Here is an 18943-nt window from a genome sequence, read left to right as displayed (position 1 = left end):
CTTGGCCAACTCGCAGAGTAGTCTTTCGCCCACCACCCCCTGCATGACACCCATTCAACCACCCAGCCACCCCCCAAAAGCAAAAACAACAGCGGACAAAGTTGTCGTAGGGCCGAGAGCTTTTGCGACTTGCGCACAATCCCCCAGCGTGGTGAGTTTGTTTCGAAAAAGCTCCATGTGGTAAACTCAGTTCAAACGCACATTTGGCGGCCAATCTAGCGGAAATTGCGGCCGCAGGGAAAATGAGCCACAAAATAAGAAAGCGGATGCCGCCACAGCATCAAGTTGCTTACGATGTGTGAGAACCCAACCGGATGTGCTGACTAAGCGGTCGGGGGGCAGACATCCCAGCAGGATATCTCTTTGAACTCAATGTCTTTTTGCCGGACCAAAATTTGTCATGTGAGAACGGAATTGATGTGTGCTCAAATTTATAGAGTAAGCAGTTTTAAGGAATGTTGCACATTTAAAAGTTTATTTAAGAAAATGAAGCGCAAATAAAAAAAGCACCAAGTCGATAGCTTTTTAAAAGTTTATGTTGACATAAGTTGTGTTTTATATGTATTTCTTGTGTTTTATATGTATTTCTTATGCTTAGGTATAAATTAGTCTATTTATATAATTTAATCAATTTTAATCAGTCTGATCTGAATCATTAGTTGACCTCAAACCCATTGGTGGTGAATTGTAGTTCAAGCAGTTAAGTAGTTTCGTCACCGAAGTATATATTTACGTTTGGACTCGTTTGCCGCAAGCATCGGTGGTTCAGTGGTAGAATGCTCGCCTGCCACGCGGGCGGCCCGGGTTCGATTCCCGGCCGATGCAACGATTTTTTTTTATTTTTTTAAATTAAAGTAAATAGCTACAATTTTTTCTAATCATTTTTAGTAGGCTATTTCCGTGACTTCATTTGTTTCCTTCTTTTTTCTATCACCAGAATTCAGTTCCCCATTGATTTCTGTACGTTTTAAGCAAAATAAAAAAGTTATTTTTAGCTTTGTTTTTTTTTTTGAGTTTAAATATAATTTTTGATCAGGATGTGGCCCAAAAGTCCACGCATTCGTCAGGGCAACCAGGCTGGCTTGACTAAAGGTGCTCAAAAGGGATCACCCAGAGCACTCTACTCGAAAACGCTTATTGCCGGCCAGGCGAAACGTCGCATCTTGGGGCAGCGAAACGTGAAGAAGGATAATGTGTGAGTTTAAGGATCTGGAATCAGAAAATTAAAAAGATGATATTAATGTTTTTCTTATTAGCTTTGCAGACAAGGAGAACAGCCAGCAGCTGCTGAACAAAATACCCAAGGCAGTGCTACTGACACCCTCGTCCTCGGACAACTCTTTGACCACCACTGTGTCCAGTTCGGGGCAGACCAACTACACGGTAATGCCCAAGACCAGTCTGCTACGGGAGCCCACATCCCTGACCCCATACTTAACCCTCAAGCGCCAGCAGACTTCGGCCTTGATTAATTTTCGCGTCCGCAAGTCTTGCTCCCAAATGGACTTCAAGGAGGCTCGTCGCACAGGGAACTATCAGCTGGTTGCTCACGTCGCCTCGCCCACTAAATCTGTTCAGGAGCAGCCGCAGGAAAGTGCTGCCATGTCAGGATTGGAGGGCAACATGGCCAAGTTGGTGCTCCAGGACAGCGCTCTTATTGAGGGCCAAATGAGCTTTGTGGTTGGTCCAGAACAGGATGCCCGAGTGGCCAGCCTGAGAATCTTTAACACCATTATGCTGCACGCATGGCGCCGGAGGCGAGAGGAGGTTCGTCATCTCACCGACCAGGTGGAGGACTACAAGAAAAGCGTAAGTATCATCAACATTATATTCAGTATCAATCATAATCCCATTATTTAATCCATCTCCATTGTCCGCAAAGGTCGTCAAGAATCGCAACCAGTTGCATGTCTACAATTCGCTTTTTTCCGTGGAGAAGCGTCGCAATGAGACCTTAAACGATCAACTAAGGCAATCCTATCGTGAAAATGCCCAGACGAAGCTCTCCTACGAGGATCTAAGTCTAATTCTGGTGCAGATCAGGACAGAGAAGGAGAAACTGGCGGAGGAGTTGGCCGGCAAAGACCAGGACGTCGCGAATCTACTAGAGGTGCAGCAGTCCCTTAAGAGCGATCTCTTTAAGGTAAATACGCAGCAACGGGAGCAGCTCGAGCAGTTGACCCGCCTGCAACGCGATTACCAGGAGAGCCAGTCCGCTCAGGATGAGCTCGTTCGCCAACTGGATCTCCTTCAGATCGACCTGGTTCTCAAGCGGGACTTTATCAATCAGCTAAGGGAAAACATGTCCAAGCTGGAGGATCTCAAGCGGGGATCTGATGAGCAGTACAGGTGGGAAAACTAAAATCCTTTCAGGGAGTACTACTTTAATATTTCTTGTATTTAGCAAACTGCTGGAACAAACTTTAAAGATGGAGCGTTCGATTGAGGAAAAGGAGGAGCAATTGGTCACCCTCCAAAACTGTTTGGCCGCCACCCTTGGTCAAAGGATTCGGCAGTGCTTCGCCCAGAGTCAGGCCTACCAGCATGCCACCTATCGCATGCTGCACTTTGTGGCCCACTATATGCTACCCGGTACTCCACCTCCAGCTCCACCTTCTCTTCCAGGTGCGGTTTACCGATTAAAGAGTCTCTTTTCACGGGGCTCACAAAATTGTTTAGACGAAGGTGGGGACTACGCAAAAGTTATGGAGGAGATCGATAAAGATCTGGAACAAGAAAGTTCCAGCAAATAGGTACTTCAATTTCATAGTTTTTTTTATTCGTTTATAATTCCAATTGTTTCGGTTTTCACTATGTTCTCTTATGGTTAATATTGTTACTTAAATCTTTGTTGAGGGTATTGTCTAAAAAATACAAATAAAAATAGGAAATAAAAAAATTAAATTTTTTATTAAATTTACATTTTATCCAAAAAAATATTATTTTATAAGCGTTTTGAATCATAATAGGCAGGTTTTGTTAGAAGTAGGTTTTAAGTTTTCGTTTCATTTAATCAAATTCAAACCAAAAAAAATTACGTATACGATATGTGGACCCTGACGTTGGCTCGATTTTTTCCGTAAGCTATCCAATTGCTATCGTATACATATTCGCCCTCAGGAAAGATCCAAAGTCCGGTAAACTGCTGGTATACAAATTGAGTTGGCAACTTATCCACAATAATATCATGCTGGAAAATACATTAATAAAACTAACAAATAAACAATAAATTAAAAAAAAACTTACATCATACGGACATGCATGGTTAATGTTTGAGTACGCTTTAAACATACCAAACAGAAATGAAACCAAGGGGTTTTTCATCTCGGATATCAGCTTGCAGCCATCAACAGTGATATTGTGACTAATCGGCATAAGACCATTTGATCGCTTATGAAAATAGATATTAATCTAGAAAGAATATTAGCTATATAAAAAGGTAAGAATAAAAGTATGATGTTCAAATCGCACCGAAAATTTAGTAACTGGTGTCTTATAGAGCCGAACCTTGAGTGACAAGGGCTTATAGGTACGGTTTATTGCTTTCAGATAACAATATTCGAAATCGCAAAATTCTTTATCCAGAGTAGTGCAGTTTATATTAGTAAATTCGATGCCACGACTTTCCATCTTTGAAATATCACAGAAAGTCAAAGCGGTAAATTTTATATTATGTACCTAACTTACCAAATGCATTTGATATAAAAACAATAGTATTACATCTACAATGGCAAAATACCGTGATTGCATTCTAGCTTTTGATTCCGCATTAACAACGGCTTAGTTCTGAGTTTTAACTAGACTGAAGGGTCTACAAAAATCCAAAACCATTAATTTCCCATTAGTTCATAGTTCATTTAACATGAATTAGTTTAGTTTCCGGTTTTTTTCCGGTCGGCTTACAATATTTATATACAATTAGGTATAATTTTTTACACTTAGAAAACAAAATAAAAAGCAAACGTTTCAAAACCAAAATCAACTAAGTTATTTACTGCTAAAACGATTAATTTATTCATATATAAAAACATTATTTCCTACAAAACACACATATTACAATTTGCTTTAAGACTAGGTATTAAATCTCTAAAACATTTAATTAGACGACGACCAGGTCGACAAGACTTAATTCTACATCATTACATCATCATCATTCTACTGCCTCCGCTGTTTTTGCTCTATTTGTATTGGGTTCGTTTTAATAAGGTATTATGTTGATATAGACAGGTTTGATATCTGCAGATCTTCCGAGTTGAGGCGCAGTATTTGCTGATCCTCCGAGTTTATTCGCACCAACTGCTCGCTATCGAAGCTGAGCAGATTGCTGATCGTGGGACCATTATCCGCTTGGTTGCCGGCGGTATTATCATTATTATTGTTGGTGTTGCCGTTGTTGGGATTGTTGTTGCTGGGCGCATTAGTGTTATATTGATGCATGGGCGGGGCATGTTGCTGGTGTTGCTGTAGTTGCTGCTGCTGTTGCAGCGTCAGCTGATTTTGCTGTAGTCAGGTAAATGCAAATATGTTTTAGAAAATTTCTACTCTCCATTTTTGGTTAAATTTTAATTAAAATAACTGGTTATTTTTACCAGATAGACAGATTTATTTATCAAATACTGTTGGTAAACCCACCAGGTGATTTGTTGTCAAATTCCACTGCAGATTGCTGCCGTTGCCAGGACCTCCACCCGATGTCAGCAGGTTGTGCATGGTGAAGGGATTGTTGAGATTGCTGTTGCCGATGTTGCCGTTGGCAGGTGTTGCTCCTGTCGCAGTTGTTGGTCCTGCCGCAACAGTTCCCGCTGAGAATTTGCTTTCCCAGTTATTGCCTCCGGCATTCCCGAATGGATTGGGATGAAATTGTAAAGCCTGTTGCTGTTGATGTTGTTGCTGCTGCTGGTGCTGCTGCTGCTGTTGCTGATGTTGCTGCTGTGCAAGAACCTGCTGGGCGAACGGATTGTAGTTGCTGCCAAGGTCTGTTGCCCCATATTGCTGTTGTTGCTGCTGTTGCTGTTGCTGTGGGTGGTTGGGCGACATCAGCTGCTGCTGGCCGTTGTTGTAGGGAGAGGGCGTACTGTTGTGGTTGTAGTTGCTCGATGGAGACAACGGTTGCGGCGAGGGGGTGAGCTCTGGTGGTGCTCGGTAAGAAAGGCCAAAGGGCTGTGGTGAGGTATCTACAAGATTAAGGAATTAGTATTTATGATATTTACTTGGGATGCGAAAAGTCCATAACTCCACAACTAAATTACAGTAAGGTTATTGCCAATAAAGTAAGTTTATGAAGCTTCGAATTAGTAAATCTTTGGTAGAGGTAGGTAGACTTAAGTTCTCGATTCCAAATTATAATTAATTACTTAAGTCCGAAATGCTTAACATTAAATTCTATACTCACCTCTCGGCTCAGTTTTGATGGGCGGTATGTTCTGTGGATTCCAGCAATTCATGTTAGTTTGCCCTAATGCAGAAAAATGGAAAATAAATAAATACAAATTAGTTTAAACAAAAAATATAAAATAAAATTAAGTTAATATATAAACAACATTCAACAAAACAAATAAAGTAGGTAAAACCAACATAACAGAACGGAACGCAAACAAATAAAGCTTACTCTTAAAGAATTTTAATTTAATTATAAAATAAACAAATTATAAAAAATGGGAGAAAGACTAAGATCATTTGAATAATATTCAAGAAATTAACTTGTAAACTAATTGTATGAATTTTAGTAGTTAACAAGCCATAAAAAATTGATAATTCTTTTTATAAATTTAAAAAAATAAAAAGTCATGCAAGCAAACATAAATTTAAAGCAATGAAACAAAGCCCTAAGAAAACGCAAATCAAATTGTTTAACTCTAATTAAAACTTACTCAGAACTATACAAAAGCTTCTTTGCTGCATGAAACTCTAATGACAAACTTACTTCAACCTTTAAAAAAGTTCCTTTCCAATAAAAAACTTTTGCGAAAATGTAGTTTTTACATTTCAACTTTTTTTTGTTTTATTAAGCTACAATATTTTATACAAAATATTTTTACCAAAGTTGTAATTTTTTATTATATAAAAATATCAAATATTCTTCGCATGTAAACGAGTAGAAAAGCGACAAAAATTGCATGTTGATTTCAAATCAATCTCTCATCCTTGACTATAATTTCGACTATAGATGTAAATCAATATATAAATATATTTAGTTTAATATAGTATTTTTCTCTTTGTGTTGTTTGGGTGAGTGTGTGCATTGAGTAGGTGCTTTCTAATAGTTTCTAGGAGTCTATTCGATTAATACATCATCGAAACGATGATTTGCTAATTTAAGTCTTTGGTATACCGAAAAAAACATCAAATACGAAGATATTTGATTAGGTAGGATTCAGTTAGATGGCTGGCATCTCAAAACAAAGTACCCAAGTGGATCCAAACACACGGGAAAATCGGTTCAAAGCCGAGAGACACAATAGAGGATAGAGGAGACCGACACCAGTTTATAGAAAATCTCAACAGTCAACTTACTGACATCCTGGTGCTCGCTCTGCAATTGCTGTTTCTGCTGCTGCTGGAGCAGCAGGTGCATGGGATCACCGCCAGTCTTCTGACGTTTCCGCCTCAAGTGCGCTGGATCTATAAGACAAAATACACACACGTGTTGTACATATAATCGGGTTTTCGGTTTCAATTAAAACAATATTCGATTCCATTTGGGAAATCTTACTCTACTCTGAAAATTGAGTGATTTCGCTTAAATACAATACGATAGGTAGGCCCCTTGAATGAGCCACCTGGACAATAACAAATCTGGTTCGACCCCTTTTGGCGTCTTTTGCTTAGTATCGCTTACAAAATATTCGGGGATACTTTTAGCACAATTATCAAATATAAAACAAATACAAATTCTTGAAGGTTCCGAAGCGGAACCGCTTCAGATGCCTTTACACAAGTGGACAATTTGTGGCACCAGAGATGATGGAAATGGTCTCCATTTTCCATTTCCCTCTGGCTTGCAGCCAACTTGCTTCGTTTTTTGGGGTTTCGTTGGAGGATTTCCCTCGGTTCGTTTGCCTATTAACAATGTTTTATTCAAACAAAATTTAGAGGCCATTTGCAGCCGCCAATCGCCGGGCCACCTCATCGGGTGTCAGGATCTCGCCCGCATCCACGGGAGCATAATAGGCGGAGGTCTCATCGAATTCGCTGGCCGCCGCAAGTGGCGGAATACTCGTGTACAGGGCAAAATGCTCGGCCTCTGTTAAATCCAGATTGGGATCCAGTTGGACATTAAAGTGGCCTTCAATGGAGCTGACCAAATTGTGTAGACTCTGGCGATCGGCAATAGCCACCAGTTCCATTCCGCCCTCGCTAATTGGTATTTCAGCCAGCTGCAAGGCAGATGCAGTGCGTCTATCCAATCCCGCGCCCACCGAAATCGTGCTGGACTGGGAATAGCCCTCGTTTCTTTGATGTTGGGGCAAACTGTTGGCACTATCACCCTTCAGGGGTATGTGCACCACATCGGCATTGAGGTAAGCGGGTCTCTTTCCGGAGACACTACTCACACTCCTGCCCACCGGCTTGGCCAGCTTGGATCCTGGCTTCTTGGCCTTTACAGGACTGGATTTGGCCGGGGCTGGACTCGAGATGAACGGAGCTGCTGACTTGGAGGAGCGCATGGAGGCCCTCATCGGATCCTGCATACTAAAGTGCCCTATGCTGGGCTCCCGACTATTCCCCTTGGAATCCCCCAGCAGCGAGCTGTTCTCCTGCCCCTGGGCCAAGTCCGGTTTGCTCTTGCGTCGGGAGAAGAGTTTCGAGAAGAATCCCGACTTCTTCTGCCTAGGCAGGGTATTAAAGTTCGGGTTCTTGGGACTCGGAGCGGGAGGAAGTCTCTTGTTTAAGGGAGATTCAGCTGTGGATGGCCTGGCCTGAACCGTATTGGCCTCGATGGAACGATTCTCAGCATTGCTGTCCTGTTTGCGAATCCTCTTCGGCGGCAAGGGTGGCAGCTTCTCCTCTTCTGGTGGAAACAGAACCGTAAGAATTGCCGGCGGCACGGGAGGAGCTGGGCGGAATTGAGTAGTCTCCGGCTTTCGGGCCTGTGAGTTCACCTCCACGGGATCGTAGTGCTGATGGGCATCTTCGGGGGCACATTGCGACATGGGCGGCGTTGGTGGCATTATATCTTCCATGGGTATGAGAACGGGGTTCTTGAAGGCAATCTGCAGGCTGGTATAGGTGGCAGCATCATCAAAGCTATCCTCCACCTGTAGTGGCGCTCGACCCCCAATTGCAGCCAACTCATTTTGAATCGTATTGTTGTACGTATCGCGCTGCACTTTAAAATCCGTGTAAATCTCATCCAGCTCGGCAACTGTCTCCAGCAATTCGTCAAGGGTTTTATCTGCCTTGGAAATTTCGAGGGCCGAGTCCATAACATCTTCTTCGCCTTCGGCTGCGGTGGGACTTGGTTCATGACCTTGCTGTTCGATCTCACTGGACTTCATCCACTCGGTGATCTTATCGTCGGCCGTCAATGGCCGTGGCTCCAAGTGGTGACCCAGTTCGAGCTGCTCCAGCTCCCGCACCTTCTCATCGATAATGGTGTCAATCTCTTTTTCCTGCTCGGATCGCAGGCGGTGTGCTTCAGCCTCTGCCTGGGCATCTGCCGCCTCCATATCCTCGGGAACATGATCCGAGGTGTGATCGGGCAATTGATCTGAGGTCTGATCTAAAGATTGTTGTACCGGCAGAGATTGCTCCTGCTCCATGGGTTCATCTAGCTGAAAAGTTTGCTCCTGTTGTTGCACAGGTGGTTCCTGCTGCAAATGTTGTTCCTGCTGTAAGGATTGCTCTTGTGAATATTGCTCTTGCTGGGAGGATTGCTCTTGTTCAAAAACGGGCTCCTTTTGTTGAGACTCCTCTTGATTAAAGTCGACATTCAAGGGTGGTAGATCATGTTGCACCTCTATTTTCGGTGTATCCAAATCGATGACCTCAATCGTTGGCGCCTGCGTTTCCCGCTTGGCGTCCAACCTGAGGATCTGCTGAAAGAGATCTTCGTCCGGCTTGCGTTTGAGGTGCCGATGAAGGGTCCAGAACGTATTTTTACCTGAGTCCAATGGCACGTACTCGAAGGGAAGGGCCTCGCTGGTGACTCCGTCCGAAGGACGTCGCAGTTGGATAAAGACCTGGATGGCATGAAGTGGCATGGATTATATCTTGGCACAGTTCTTAAGGGTAAGTAATTCCTCACCTTGGCGGGCTCTGTTATTTCCGGAGAGTGATATCGCGGCGTCTTAAAGGTAATGGCAGTCTGCTTGTGCACATCGGTGTGCTGAAATTCACCAAGGGCCTCCCAAACACACTGGCCGTTCTTCTCCTCGAAGAATCGCACCGTTATATCCTCCTTGGCCACCTTCTCGCAGAGCAGGATGATCTGGGTATTCCCGAGGACGGTGGCCGAGCAGCTGCACAGCCGGCAAATGACCAGGTCGGACATGGCCTTCTTGTCGAAGATCGGCTCGGAAACCACCGGTGGCAGGGGCGAGGTGAAGCGACCCTTCTGCTCGCTCTCCATAAATACTTGAAAGCACAGTCGCACCGAGTTCAAATCGATGCTTGAGGGCTGGAAACGATGCGAGAAGCCAGCTGGTGTTGGAAGAACAAAACGTTAATCTTTACAGAATTCCATTGATTGATAGTCAAGTAATTTCACTTACTCTTAAACGGATCCACGCGTATCTCTTCACGCGCCTTGAGGGCCGCCTCAATATCCTTTTTCTTGACACACTGAATTCCCAAATTACTGAACACGGCTCGCATTGTCTCACTATTGATCTCCAGTGTGCAGACGCCCTTCTTGCAGCCCTCCTTGCCCACGAGATTGTGAGGATGAGGACTGAAATAAATAGAAAGTAAATTAACTTTTAAAACTGGAAATTGAAAATTAACAACATTTTAGTTTTTTTGTTTATTTCAAAGTAAAAAACTACTTTTTAATTTTCATTTTAAAGTAAACAATTACTGTTTTGTTAAAAAAATTTAAATGTTGCATACGATCTATTTAAAAATCTATTTTGATTGGAAAGAAATTACATTTTTATTGAAATAAACTTACCGATGTGGCAAATCCTTGGTGACACAGGAGACGACAACCACGGCGCGTCCCTTGTAGCCCACAATCTCTATTGTGGGATAGGTCTTGTTGTCCTGCGTGGAGTTAACACCCGGAATGGAACCCGCCGAGCGACCCTCGCATTCGTAGCGGAATCGCAGGGCCTTTCCCGCCGGCTGTTCGGTGATCTTCACATACGGTTTCTTCCGCACATTTTTCGTAGACTGCGACAATTGCTGCTGCTGCTGTTGTTGCTGCTGGGCTGGCAAACCGTTGTAGTTGAGGCTCTGTTGGCCATCAGCCGATGGACCCGGCCCAGAAGCAGCTATGTTGTTCTGATTGGGAAACATTGCGTGGCCAAAATACTAACTGCAAAAGGAGTAGAAAAGGATTAAGTTAAAGTAATGTTTAAAAAATTCAAATAATTATAACGTTTAGAAACCAGATCTTATGACTTCGCTCAGAATAGCTTGATCACATAATGTTCGTTTTAAGAGCCAGGAATGTTTTTAAGATTAAAAATATAATTTTTTAATACATTTATACAGAAATTCACAAACATTCACATAAGTAAGATTAAAAGATCGAGCAATGGGCCGAGATGTCTATTTGTGATTAAACTAAAGTGAATCTTAAAAGTTAGATTATAAAATATGAAAAAAATGTATTTAATAAAAACATATAATTTTTTACTGTTTTCTTAAGAAAAAGGAATTCGAATTCCATATTGTAGTTGTAACATATAAAAGCATTATTTTGTTTTCTACGTTTTACCAAAATTTAAAAAAATTTTAAATCTGTTTAACGAATGCATACATATGCTCATGTGTTGAGATAATGCACTAAAATAGACTACTTGTTACATTTTCTGCACCTTTTTCTGATTTAAAGTTATGGCAATAGCAAAAGAGGAACAATTCCTTGGCAAGCAAATCGAAGGCCCCCAGACAACGCCAGACGATGACGGTGTTGATCAAAATAAAACCTCAGACTCGTGTAGTTGTTCGAACTGTTAGCTGCCGAAGTGATCTGCTATATGAGTAAGATTCCCTTGACCACTGGCTATGACGAAGCGGACCGTAATGCGTCTGGCAGATAACTAAAAACTTGGAAAAGTCTCTCACAAACCGATCACAATCTATTTACATATCTCTCTCCTTTTTTTTTCTGCGAGGGTGGTCGTTTTTGTGTACATTGGACAGCATTAATTGCACTATTTAGGGGTCATTAGGAGAAATGTATATTTTCATAATTTTCGCCGGAATCTGATGCAGCTGCAGTGGATGCAATGCACATGTTTTCTTTTTTATTTGGCCGGGACCGAGTCCGGCCCCGGTCAGGTCCGGTATAGTCCGGCCACAGCTCCGGGCGCCTTGTTTAAAAATAACATTTTGCGTAACGCGGCCACAAAGCGACAAAAACTCTGCCTCCCATATATCAGGTAGTATATATAGGTGGCCGTATATATAGATCGCCTAGCAGACTGGCCTCCCCGGAGATGGAATGGCTTATTTGTTTTTTTTTTTTTGGCGAGTTTGAAACAATCCAAACAAAACATTTTATCAATGATGTCGGGCTTTGTCAATGTTTCGTTCGCTGATCATTCAAATAGGTACCAAGATATAGGATATAGACGAAGACTAAGTAGCTGTATGACCTCAGAGTTTATTCTCTGATCATGTCTAGACATCGGTCTGCCGTGGGTAAAATACGTCAAAGACTGACCAAACTAATGGCCATGCATTGGTCTGATCTCAACCGATCTGATCGGTGGGGGTAAAAAGCGGAAGCCAGAAAACGTGTGCCAATTTTCTTCTTGTAAGATACATATGTATTTGCAATCGTAAAAGGAAGAAATAATATGTATACTGAATCGTTTGATTAAACAAGAACGAGATAGCTTCTTACCAATAACAAGTTCACGAGTTAAGGACCAGTTTCTTCGTTTTTATTATTTTCTGTATGGAAAGTATTGACGATTTTTTATTATTGAAAAAGTCAGATTTTCTTAATAATTATGTGCTGTGCGGTTTTCTTAGAATCTTATGAGTGTGTCTTTGTTCCTAATCACATCGGCTGTTTAAACTTTAAAATGAACTTGTATAATAAGTATATTTATCCAAACAAAAGAAAAACGTGGCTGATAACTGGGAATCTGTTATTTAGTATCTGAACTTATTAATGATTGCGGTGAATGAACTTATGAGGTTGTATGAATATATTTAAAAGTATTTGCTCATTTTGTAATATAAGCCTTCAATAAATATTAATTTACATTGTTTTAAGAATTTGTCCATTGATTTTTTTTAAGCATTTGCTTAAACTTATCGAAACATATAGACAAAAACATCTGTTTTTTTTAGAGTAATTCGATTTCCCGATCAAAGTTTTCGCAGCTGCCAAATTCTTTTTGTGCGTCAACTAGAAATATTTCGATTATAAATCATGTCCAATGGGACAATATTCACTATCTTATTAAAGAAACAACAAGGTCCAATAACCTTTGAAGCTTTTTAAAAAATTATAATAAATCAAAAGACATTCCCACGTGCTGTCATTCTGCAATTTAAATTTAACACAAATTTACGTTTGTGGTTCGATAAACAATTGTTGAGACCCTAAAACTGACCAACATATTCGTGAAGCACAGAATATTGGGGAAGAATTACGTCATGAAATAATTTAAATTTGGCAAATATGAAAAACTCGTTGGACAAATGCCAGCATATGTAATACAAATGCAATTTAGTTACTTTATATATTACCCACACCTATTTATCTAGATAGAGAATTGAACGATAAATCACCTTTCACTTATCACGGCCAAACTTTCACCACCACACAGATAAAGTTGGAGTTATTGGGAAATTTAGTAGGTTTTATTATTTAATCAATTATAATATTGACACGAGAAATAGAATATATTTTCGAGATATTATAAAGATTATTTGATTTTTATTCTTCAATAACCGCACACCAATCGACCTTTTCTGTAGTTTGTCGCTTTGGTCTTGAACTGTCTATATATTTCGAATCTATAGGTATTATCGAGAGAAAATATTCTCTAGTTGACGGGACCGACGAAAACACGCTCGGCGAACGTCTTGAGTACTCGTCTAATGTCTGAACACTGAACCGAGAAAAATGTTTTTGAGAAAAAACACAGAATTCTTTATACACGCCTGCCCAGCAAAAGTTTTGTCGTCGAGCTTTCTGCTATTTGTATTTTTCTTAATATCTTAAAAATGTATTTTCTTTAAAATTTTGGCTTGTAGGTACAATGTACACGCTTACGTATATTTATATCATGTCATGTATTTATTGCTTTTGCTTTCAAGGAATTTTCTCTTTCGTTGAGGCAGTTGTCCCAATTTTTCTGAAAAAATTGCAAGATATATATTTTTCACTTCCCATAGTAGGAATATGGAATATATGTATGTGTGCAAGTATGTATTAAGAGAATTGAAATGAAAACTTAATTACCGATGTCAATAAACTTTTACTGGCAATTGTGTAAACAAATTGAATTGATTGTGATCGTACACGAGTTCTATTGGTTTATCACCAATTGGTTCATATGAGAATAATAACTTTTTAGTACGTATTACAATGTAAAAGTCAAACATGTAAAATATATATTCTACTTGCACTGTTGTTGTTGCCTAACGCTTGGCTTAAAACATATAGTTAAATTTTTTGGTCACCTTCAAAACTAAGTAATAAAAATAAATTTCAACTTTGAGGGCATTAACCAAAACTATATCATATAAAAGCATCAACTAATGACCGAGTAAAAAAAATCGATTCAATATGTTCATCAAAAATATATGTTAATTTCGCACTTAACACCATACTATATATTGAACCTGCAAGTCTGAATCATCTTTTATTGGAGTGAAAAACCCCAAATCGCACAAAATGAGTCTAATCTAAGCAAAAGATGCAAAGGTATCTAAAAATTACCATAAAATGCATCAACAGAGGATTGTTTGTTTTTGCAGTGAATATAAACACATTATTCAAGTACATTTGTATGCACCGAATATATACATATAGTAGGCATATGGCTTTGGGCTTTAGGTTATATTGGCATTTCCGTTTCAGAATCCACGGTGAAAAAACTCGGCACTTGTCACCGTTCAATCCTCCTTGAGTATTTGGCGCCAGTTCAGAAAGCTTTCTTATGAGTTTGTACAAACCCAATTATACGATCTATGCTGGGTATAGGATATAGTATGTATACCTCGGCCGAAATGAATGGATGCATTATACTCAAAGATTTTTAATAACAAAATATCTTAATTTTGACTTGCCCCTCGAATTTCCACGAAGCACACATGAGTCACAAAACAAATAGCTATATAGATCAAAATATTTCAGGAATTTGCTCGTGTGCCACCCACTGTTGGCGAAAATCATTCACTAACTACGTGACTTTTTTCTTTGAGAATGTTGGAACAGAACGGGAATAGGTCAGTTACCTTAGAAGATACAATCTCCTTATTTGAGGATATAAAAACGCTGGAATTTCCCACGATTAGCTAACCCATTGAAAATGTAACCCAGGGGAAAACAAAAAACTATGCGACCGAATTTAATGGTAATACGGGTTCACACACTATTAAATCATCCACAGCAAAAATGAGATTAAAACATTTGCAGGAAACCAAATTTGCTACCGTGTACGCCTATCAAAAAGAACGTTCAGACTGATAGTGCTCAGGTGGTAAGAGTATAAATACCGAAAACAATACCAAAAGATAACCAAAAATAAGATTAGAAACATAAAAATAGAACTGAATTAATGGTTATATAGTTTGTTAAACTTTTGCACATATGTATTGGATATTCAGATTGTAAACCAACTGTTTCACTAATTATTTTTAGCTGGTAATATCTTGTATTACCTGACTCTAACGAAAATTCCACTTGATAAATTGTTACCGTAAAAACCCCATGAACGTTAAAATAGTTTTTTGCAGCTATAAAATTGATTAATAAAATAACATTCTCCTACTTCGATCGGCATCTTCGGTTATCAGCCAGTTATGACTTCTTTTGGTGAAAAATATAAAGGTAAATAAACAAAATAAAATAAAAACATTTCGTTTCGATCATTTAATATGCTAATTTTATGCAATTTTCAATAGAGAAGACACACAGAAAAAAGTTCTTTTGGCGCCAGCACCACAAATTAAGATTAAGATCAACATCAAAGTAGCAGAAGCAGCCAAAAATTCCTCAGAGAAACGGGTTCCGCAAAACCTCTAGACAGACAAATGTTTTTTAACGATCGTCGGCGTCAAGCAATTTACAGCTCAAATAAAAATAAATAACCGATATGCTGACAAATAGATGGAACTAGTTCCAAATAGTTATGGTATAAAATAGTTTTTGGGAAATAAATAAAAGCAGTTTTTTAAATTCCCTAAACAAGATTGTATTTCGATTCTCATAGTTTGTTCAGCTGAACGTTATATTTTGTAGCTCGTTATCCGCTATGGAATAATACTAAGCAGGGTTTAAACTGTTTACAATCAAAACAAAATGTTTTCTATTTCTGTTATAATAAAATGTTGCAAATATTTCAAAATTTAGAAACAACTTTTCGTTTTTTTATAAACAGAACTCAGTACTAATAAAATAGTTTTAACAAAGAAAAAGTCAACTTTAAGCATTTGTTCTACTCGAATTATTTTTTTACTGTACCTTAACAGGCGCATCTACCTTTATTTCAACTTAATTTTAAGGGAAAACTAAGAAGCAAAAACAAAAAATCAAATAAAAACTGTACTTCAAGATTTATCTATAAACGGACCCAATAGATTAAATTTGCGGGAATGGAATACACATGTGAGACCAAGCAAAACCTCCTATCTTATCCATTACTCCAATTACTCCACGCTTTTATTTTAAATGATTCAAGACATTTCATAAAATCAGAATTCCTATTGATAAATGATTTGCATAGAGGGCCTTACCCACCGCCAGATCGTATCAATCATGACATGGGCTTAGCATACGGGGAAACTACCACTAGATATATGGAATATCATCTATTGACTTGGCCTTAGATCTCCGTCAGCTCACAAATTTCCACTCGAGCTTTGTATATCGCAAATGACTTGCTGAAAACTTGCGATTTTAACGCTTTGTTTTTCTTTCGCCCGACACTCTCGATATTATGAGTCATTAGCCGGTTTGCATTTAACTTGGCTGCAGATATCGAAATTACACCGCATTAGCTAAAAGCCTTTATTCATAATTACCTGCAAATTAAACCAAGGACCAGTTAACACACATGACTAACTTATTTCTTTAATTTCTTGGCCACATTCACAAAACACAATTACCGGTCTTTATTGTTTAAAAATTGTATTTTACGATTTACTATTTAAACTCGACAGAAAAATTTCGAACCGTAAATCTAAATAATAAAAATAAAAATAATAGAGTTTCAGCGCGAGCACGACCGTAAGCGCATCGATTCGATCTTAGAATGAAACAATTGAAAACCTCTCCGGCGTATTTGAGTAGCCGCAAAAAGCAGAAAACAAAAAAAAAAACAAATGCAAGTGGCAAAAGCTTTTCTCCGAGCACCACCCCCTTGGGCACCGCCCCCTCCATCACCCACGTGCTCGTAAGAAACTTTCATTTATGGCGACGTCGAAAAAGCCACTGCGACTGCGCTGCCATGTACACAGGTGTTTTGGCTATATTATTTAAGTTTATCGTTTGCATTCACCGTAGATTATTTAATACGCAGGTGGATAATTGCCACCCAAAAGTTTTACACTGTAAAAGGCATAGTCCTCACAACTATTCCGAAGGAGTTGAATCTTCTGTGCTTTTATTTCACTTTTAATAGAACATTTTTAACAAACATTACTTTATTTAAAACTAATAAGGTTATGTGTGATAAAAAAAGGAAAAAGCACTAAACCAATGTTTAAAAGTTGCTACTAAGATGCTCTTATTGTTGAATTTTAAAAAATATCTTAAGTAAGACAGTTTTTTTGAAATTATTTTTGGATAAAACTTTTAAAAATGTAGCAGGCATAAAGAAAATGGAAAAAACTTGAATTAAAATAATATAAAATAATATCACAATTTAAAAATAAACTAAGAACTAAATATATATATTAATCCAACATAACAGGAAGTCTGGTTACTGAGTTTTCCTGTTATATTAAATAAACATATGTACATACATTGTTATCATTATCATTTAAATGCGTGAATAAGTGTTAAAAAATCCCAACACTATAAAATATTTTTTTGTTTTTTTTTTAATATTTTGGAATACGATGACTCTAATATTCTTCTCAAATTACTTAAATATTTGATACCCTGAAAACTAAAGATTTTGTTATTAAAATAAAAAGACTAAAATACAAAAATCCAGACCCTTTTCGTAGATTTAAGCGATTAGGAATTTCCACAGCGTTTATTAAAATCGTGTCATCAAACCTCACAATCAATAAATAAAGCTAGGCTCTAAGGGGACTCACCCAAGTCAAGGAGTGATCTAAAAACTGGCTATATGCATTGATCACTTGGGCGCTGCTAATAATAAAAGACGCCTGAAATTTAACGCGAATCAATTAGTTCACTTGTTATTTGCATATATGTATGTATTCATTTTGTTTTGTGTTATTCGGAAAATTGTGCCGTTATGTAAATTAGTTAAATGCGACACGAGCAAAATGAGACATTTATTTATAGTTGAAAAAATATAATTTTTAATGTTAACGCTAACACACACAGAGTCACTCACAGAAACCGGTTTACTTATTATTTATATATATAAATAATGTTTTCTTCTCTTCTTTCTGATTCTTCTTCTCATTTTTTTTTACTTTTTGCGCGCGCACAAAGCGGGTGCGATAATATCGATGATAACAACAAAAACAACGTTTGGGGAGAACAGTTTCAACAGAAACTAATAAAAAGTTTAAAAATCAAAGACCGACGAAAGAGAGAGTGGGCAGAGTGGGAAGGAGAGGGGAATAGTGTGGGGAGCGTGACGTCTTTTTCTTTTAGGGAATTCCGGGCTTTATGCTTATGCGATCATCGCTTAGCTTTTGTTTTTGTTTTTCGGTTTTTAAACTTGGTAATTTGTTATCTCGCCCTCTCTCTCTCTTTATCTTTTTTTTGGCAATTCTCGCGATGTCTCTGGTTAAATTGTCGATGTGCCGTGTAATCTAATCGGTAAAACGTTCAATTTTAATCGAAATTATCAATACGTGCGCCATGTTTTTTCCCCTTTATAAAGGTAAGTCTCATTTTCGTGTCACTCGTAATACCAAAGCAAGTGAAACTTGCTTAGCTCAATTGAAATTTATGTGTTTTTATGCAGCTCTTTTACTTTTCAATTTTATTTTTGTTCACTGGTATTTCAACCTGCCTTCGGACTTCGGCAGACATCCAGAGAGCGAAAGCTCCAAAGCACAGCGAAAAGGTAAATAACGCTCGAAGTGGAGATAAAACGCACGTAACACACACGAGCAACTACAACCACAACCGATCTCGACGCGCGCGATTTGAAGACTAACTTAACCCTTCCTTTTAGGCATAATAGACGCCACTGAAAATACCGCAGAAATCGGAGAGCTTTCTGTGGAGTTGGGTTGTTAGTTGGGGCTCAGTGAAGATCCAAGTAAAGCTCGAAAGCCCGATCGACGGAGAGGAGAATGGGAGCTGCAGAGAGAGCCTCGAATCATCAGTTATGGCTGTGCTGAGTCACGTAGCGGCCTCAGAGCGGGAAGAGAACGCAGGAATATAGTATTTTAACAACCAAGCTAAATTTATTTAAAATTATTTTAAATTAAAATC

General features: G+C 38.8%; 3 protein-coding genes and 1 non-coding gene across 8 annotated transcripts; 2 read left to right on the top strand and 2 right to left on the bottom strand.

The window, feature by feature from the left end:
* Positions 1-754: 754 nt before the first annotated feature.
* Trnag-gcc lies at positions 755-825 on the top strand. The gene has a single exon. It is a non-coding gene; the product is annotated as a tRNA-Gly (tRNA).
* A 119-nt stretch (positions 826-944) lies between these two features.
* On the top strand, positions 945-2867 carry LOC108050227. Its single transcript, XM_017131791.2, has 4 exons — positions 945-1195; positions 1257-1809; positions 1883-2349; positions 2405-2867. The coding sequence occupies exons 1-4, from the start codon at positions 1038-1040 to the stop codon at positions 2751-2753; spliced, it is 1527 nt and encodes a 508-aa protein (XP_016987280.1). The 5' UTR covers positions 945-1037; the 3' UTR covers positions 2754-2867.
* Positions 2868-3034: 167 nt separating this feature from the next.
* Positions 3035-3778, bottom strand: LOC108050222. The gene is made up of 4 exons (XM_017131785.2): positions 3688-3778; positions 3472-3630; positions 3247-3411; positions 3035-3190 (listed from the first exon to the last, which is right to left on the bottom strand). Exons 1-4 carry the CDS (start codon positions 3748-3750, stop codon positions 3035-3037), a joined length of 543 nt encoding a protein of 180 aa, XP_016987274.1. The 5' UTR covers positions 3751-3778.
* Positions 3779-3990: 212 nt separating this feature from the next.
* Positions 3991-18620, bottom strand: LOC108050230 (embryonic polarity protein dorsal). 5 transcript variants are annotated; one of them, XM_017131799.2, is made up of 10 exons: positions 18516-18556; positions 17620-17691; positions 10112-10477; positions 9714-9892; positions 9248-9642; positions 9104-9182; positions 6514-6621; positions 5393-5455; positions 4633-5174; positions 3991-4500 (listed from the first exon to the last, which is right to left on the bottom strand). In XM_017131799.2, exons 3-10 carry the CDS (start codon positions 10456-10458, stop codon positions 4210-4212), a joined length of 2004 nt encoding a protein of 667 aa, XP_016987288.2. In that variant the 5' UTR covers positions 10459-10477; positions 17620-17691; positions 18516-18556; the 3' UTR covers positions 3991-4209. The 5 variants fall into 5 exon arrangements, with proteins under 5 accessions (XP_016987288.2, XP_016987284.2, XP_016987287.2 ...); XM_017131795.2 differs by lacking the exons at positions 3991-4500; positions 4633-5174; positions 5393-5455 and having other exon boundaries at positions 6508-9182; XM_017131798.2 differs by lacking the exons at positions 3991-4500; positions 4633-5174; positions 5393-5455; positions 17620-17691 and having other exon boundaries at positions 6508-9182; positions 18516-18620.
* Between the last annotated feature and the right edge of the window lie 323 nt (positions 18621-18943).

The sequence above is a fragment of the Drosophila rhopaloa genome, unplaced genomic scaffold, assembly GCF_018152115.1.
Source record: "Drosophila rhopaloa isolate 14029-0021.01 unplaced genomic scaffold, ASM1815211v1 contig_2, whole genome shotgun sequence".
NCBI lineage: Eukaryota > Metazoa > Arthropoda > Insecta > Diptera > Drosophilidae > Drosophila > Drosophila rhopaloa.
The sequence above is the reverse complement of the archived record's forward strand: the minus strand, read 5'-3'. Positions and strand labels throughout refer to the sequence as shown.

What these genes read in the sequence shown, in the direction of transcription:
- LOC108050230 (XM_017131798.2), bottom strand. Translation starts at nt 10,458, where the DNA reads ATGTTTCCCAATCAGAACAACATAGCTGCTTCTGGGCCGGGTCCATCG. An exon ending in ACCAAGGATTTGCCACATCG is followed by an intron (nt 9,893 to 10,111) that starts GTAAGTTTATTT and finishes TATTTATTTCAG; the next exon opens with TCCTCATCCTCACAATCTCG. An exon ending in AAATAACAGAGCCCGCCAAG is followed by an intron (nt 9,183 to 9,247) that starts GTGAGGAATTAC and finishes CATGCCATCCAG; the next exon opens with GTCTTTATCCAACTGCGACG.
- LOC108050227 (XM_017131791.2), top strand. Translation starts at nt 1,038, where the DNA reads ATGTGGCCCAAAAGTCCACGCATTCGTCAGGGCAACCAGGCTGGCTTG. An exon ending in AACGTGAAGAAGGATAATGT is followed by an intron (nt 1,196 to 1,256) that starts GTGAGTTTAAGG and finishes TTTTCTTATTAG; the next exon opens with CTTTGCAGACAAGGAGAACA. An exon ending in TGGAGGACTACAAGAAAAGC is followed by an intron (nt 1,810 to 1,882) that starts GTAAGTATCATC and finishes TTGTCCGCAAAG; the next exon opens with GTCGTCAAGAATCGCAACCA.
- LOC108050222 (XM_017131785.2), bottom strand. Translation starts at nt 3,750, where the DNA reads ATGCAATCACGGTATTTTGCCATTGTAGATGTAATACTATTGTTTTTA. An exon ending in TTTTATATCAAATGCATTTG is followed by an intron (nt 3,631 to 3,687) that starts GTAAGTTAGGTA and finishes GATATTTCAAAG; the next exon opens with ATGGAAAGTCGTGGCATCGA. An exon ending in ACCATGCATGTCCGTATGAT is followed by an intron (nt 3,191 to 3,246) that starts GTAAGTTTTTTT and finishes TGTATTTTCCAG; the next exon opens with CATGATATTATTGTGGATAA.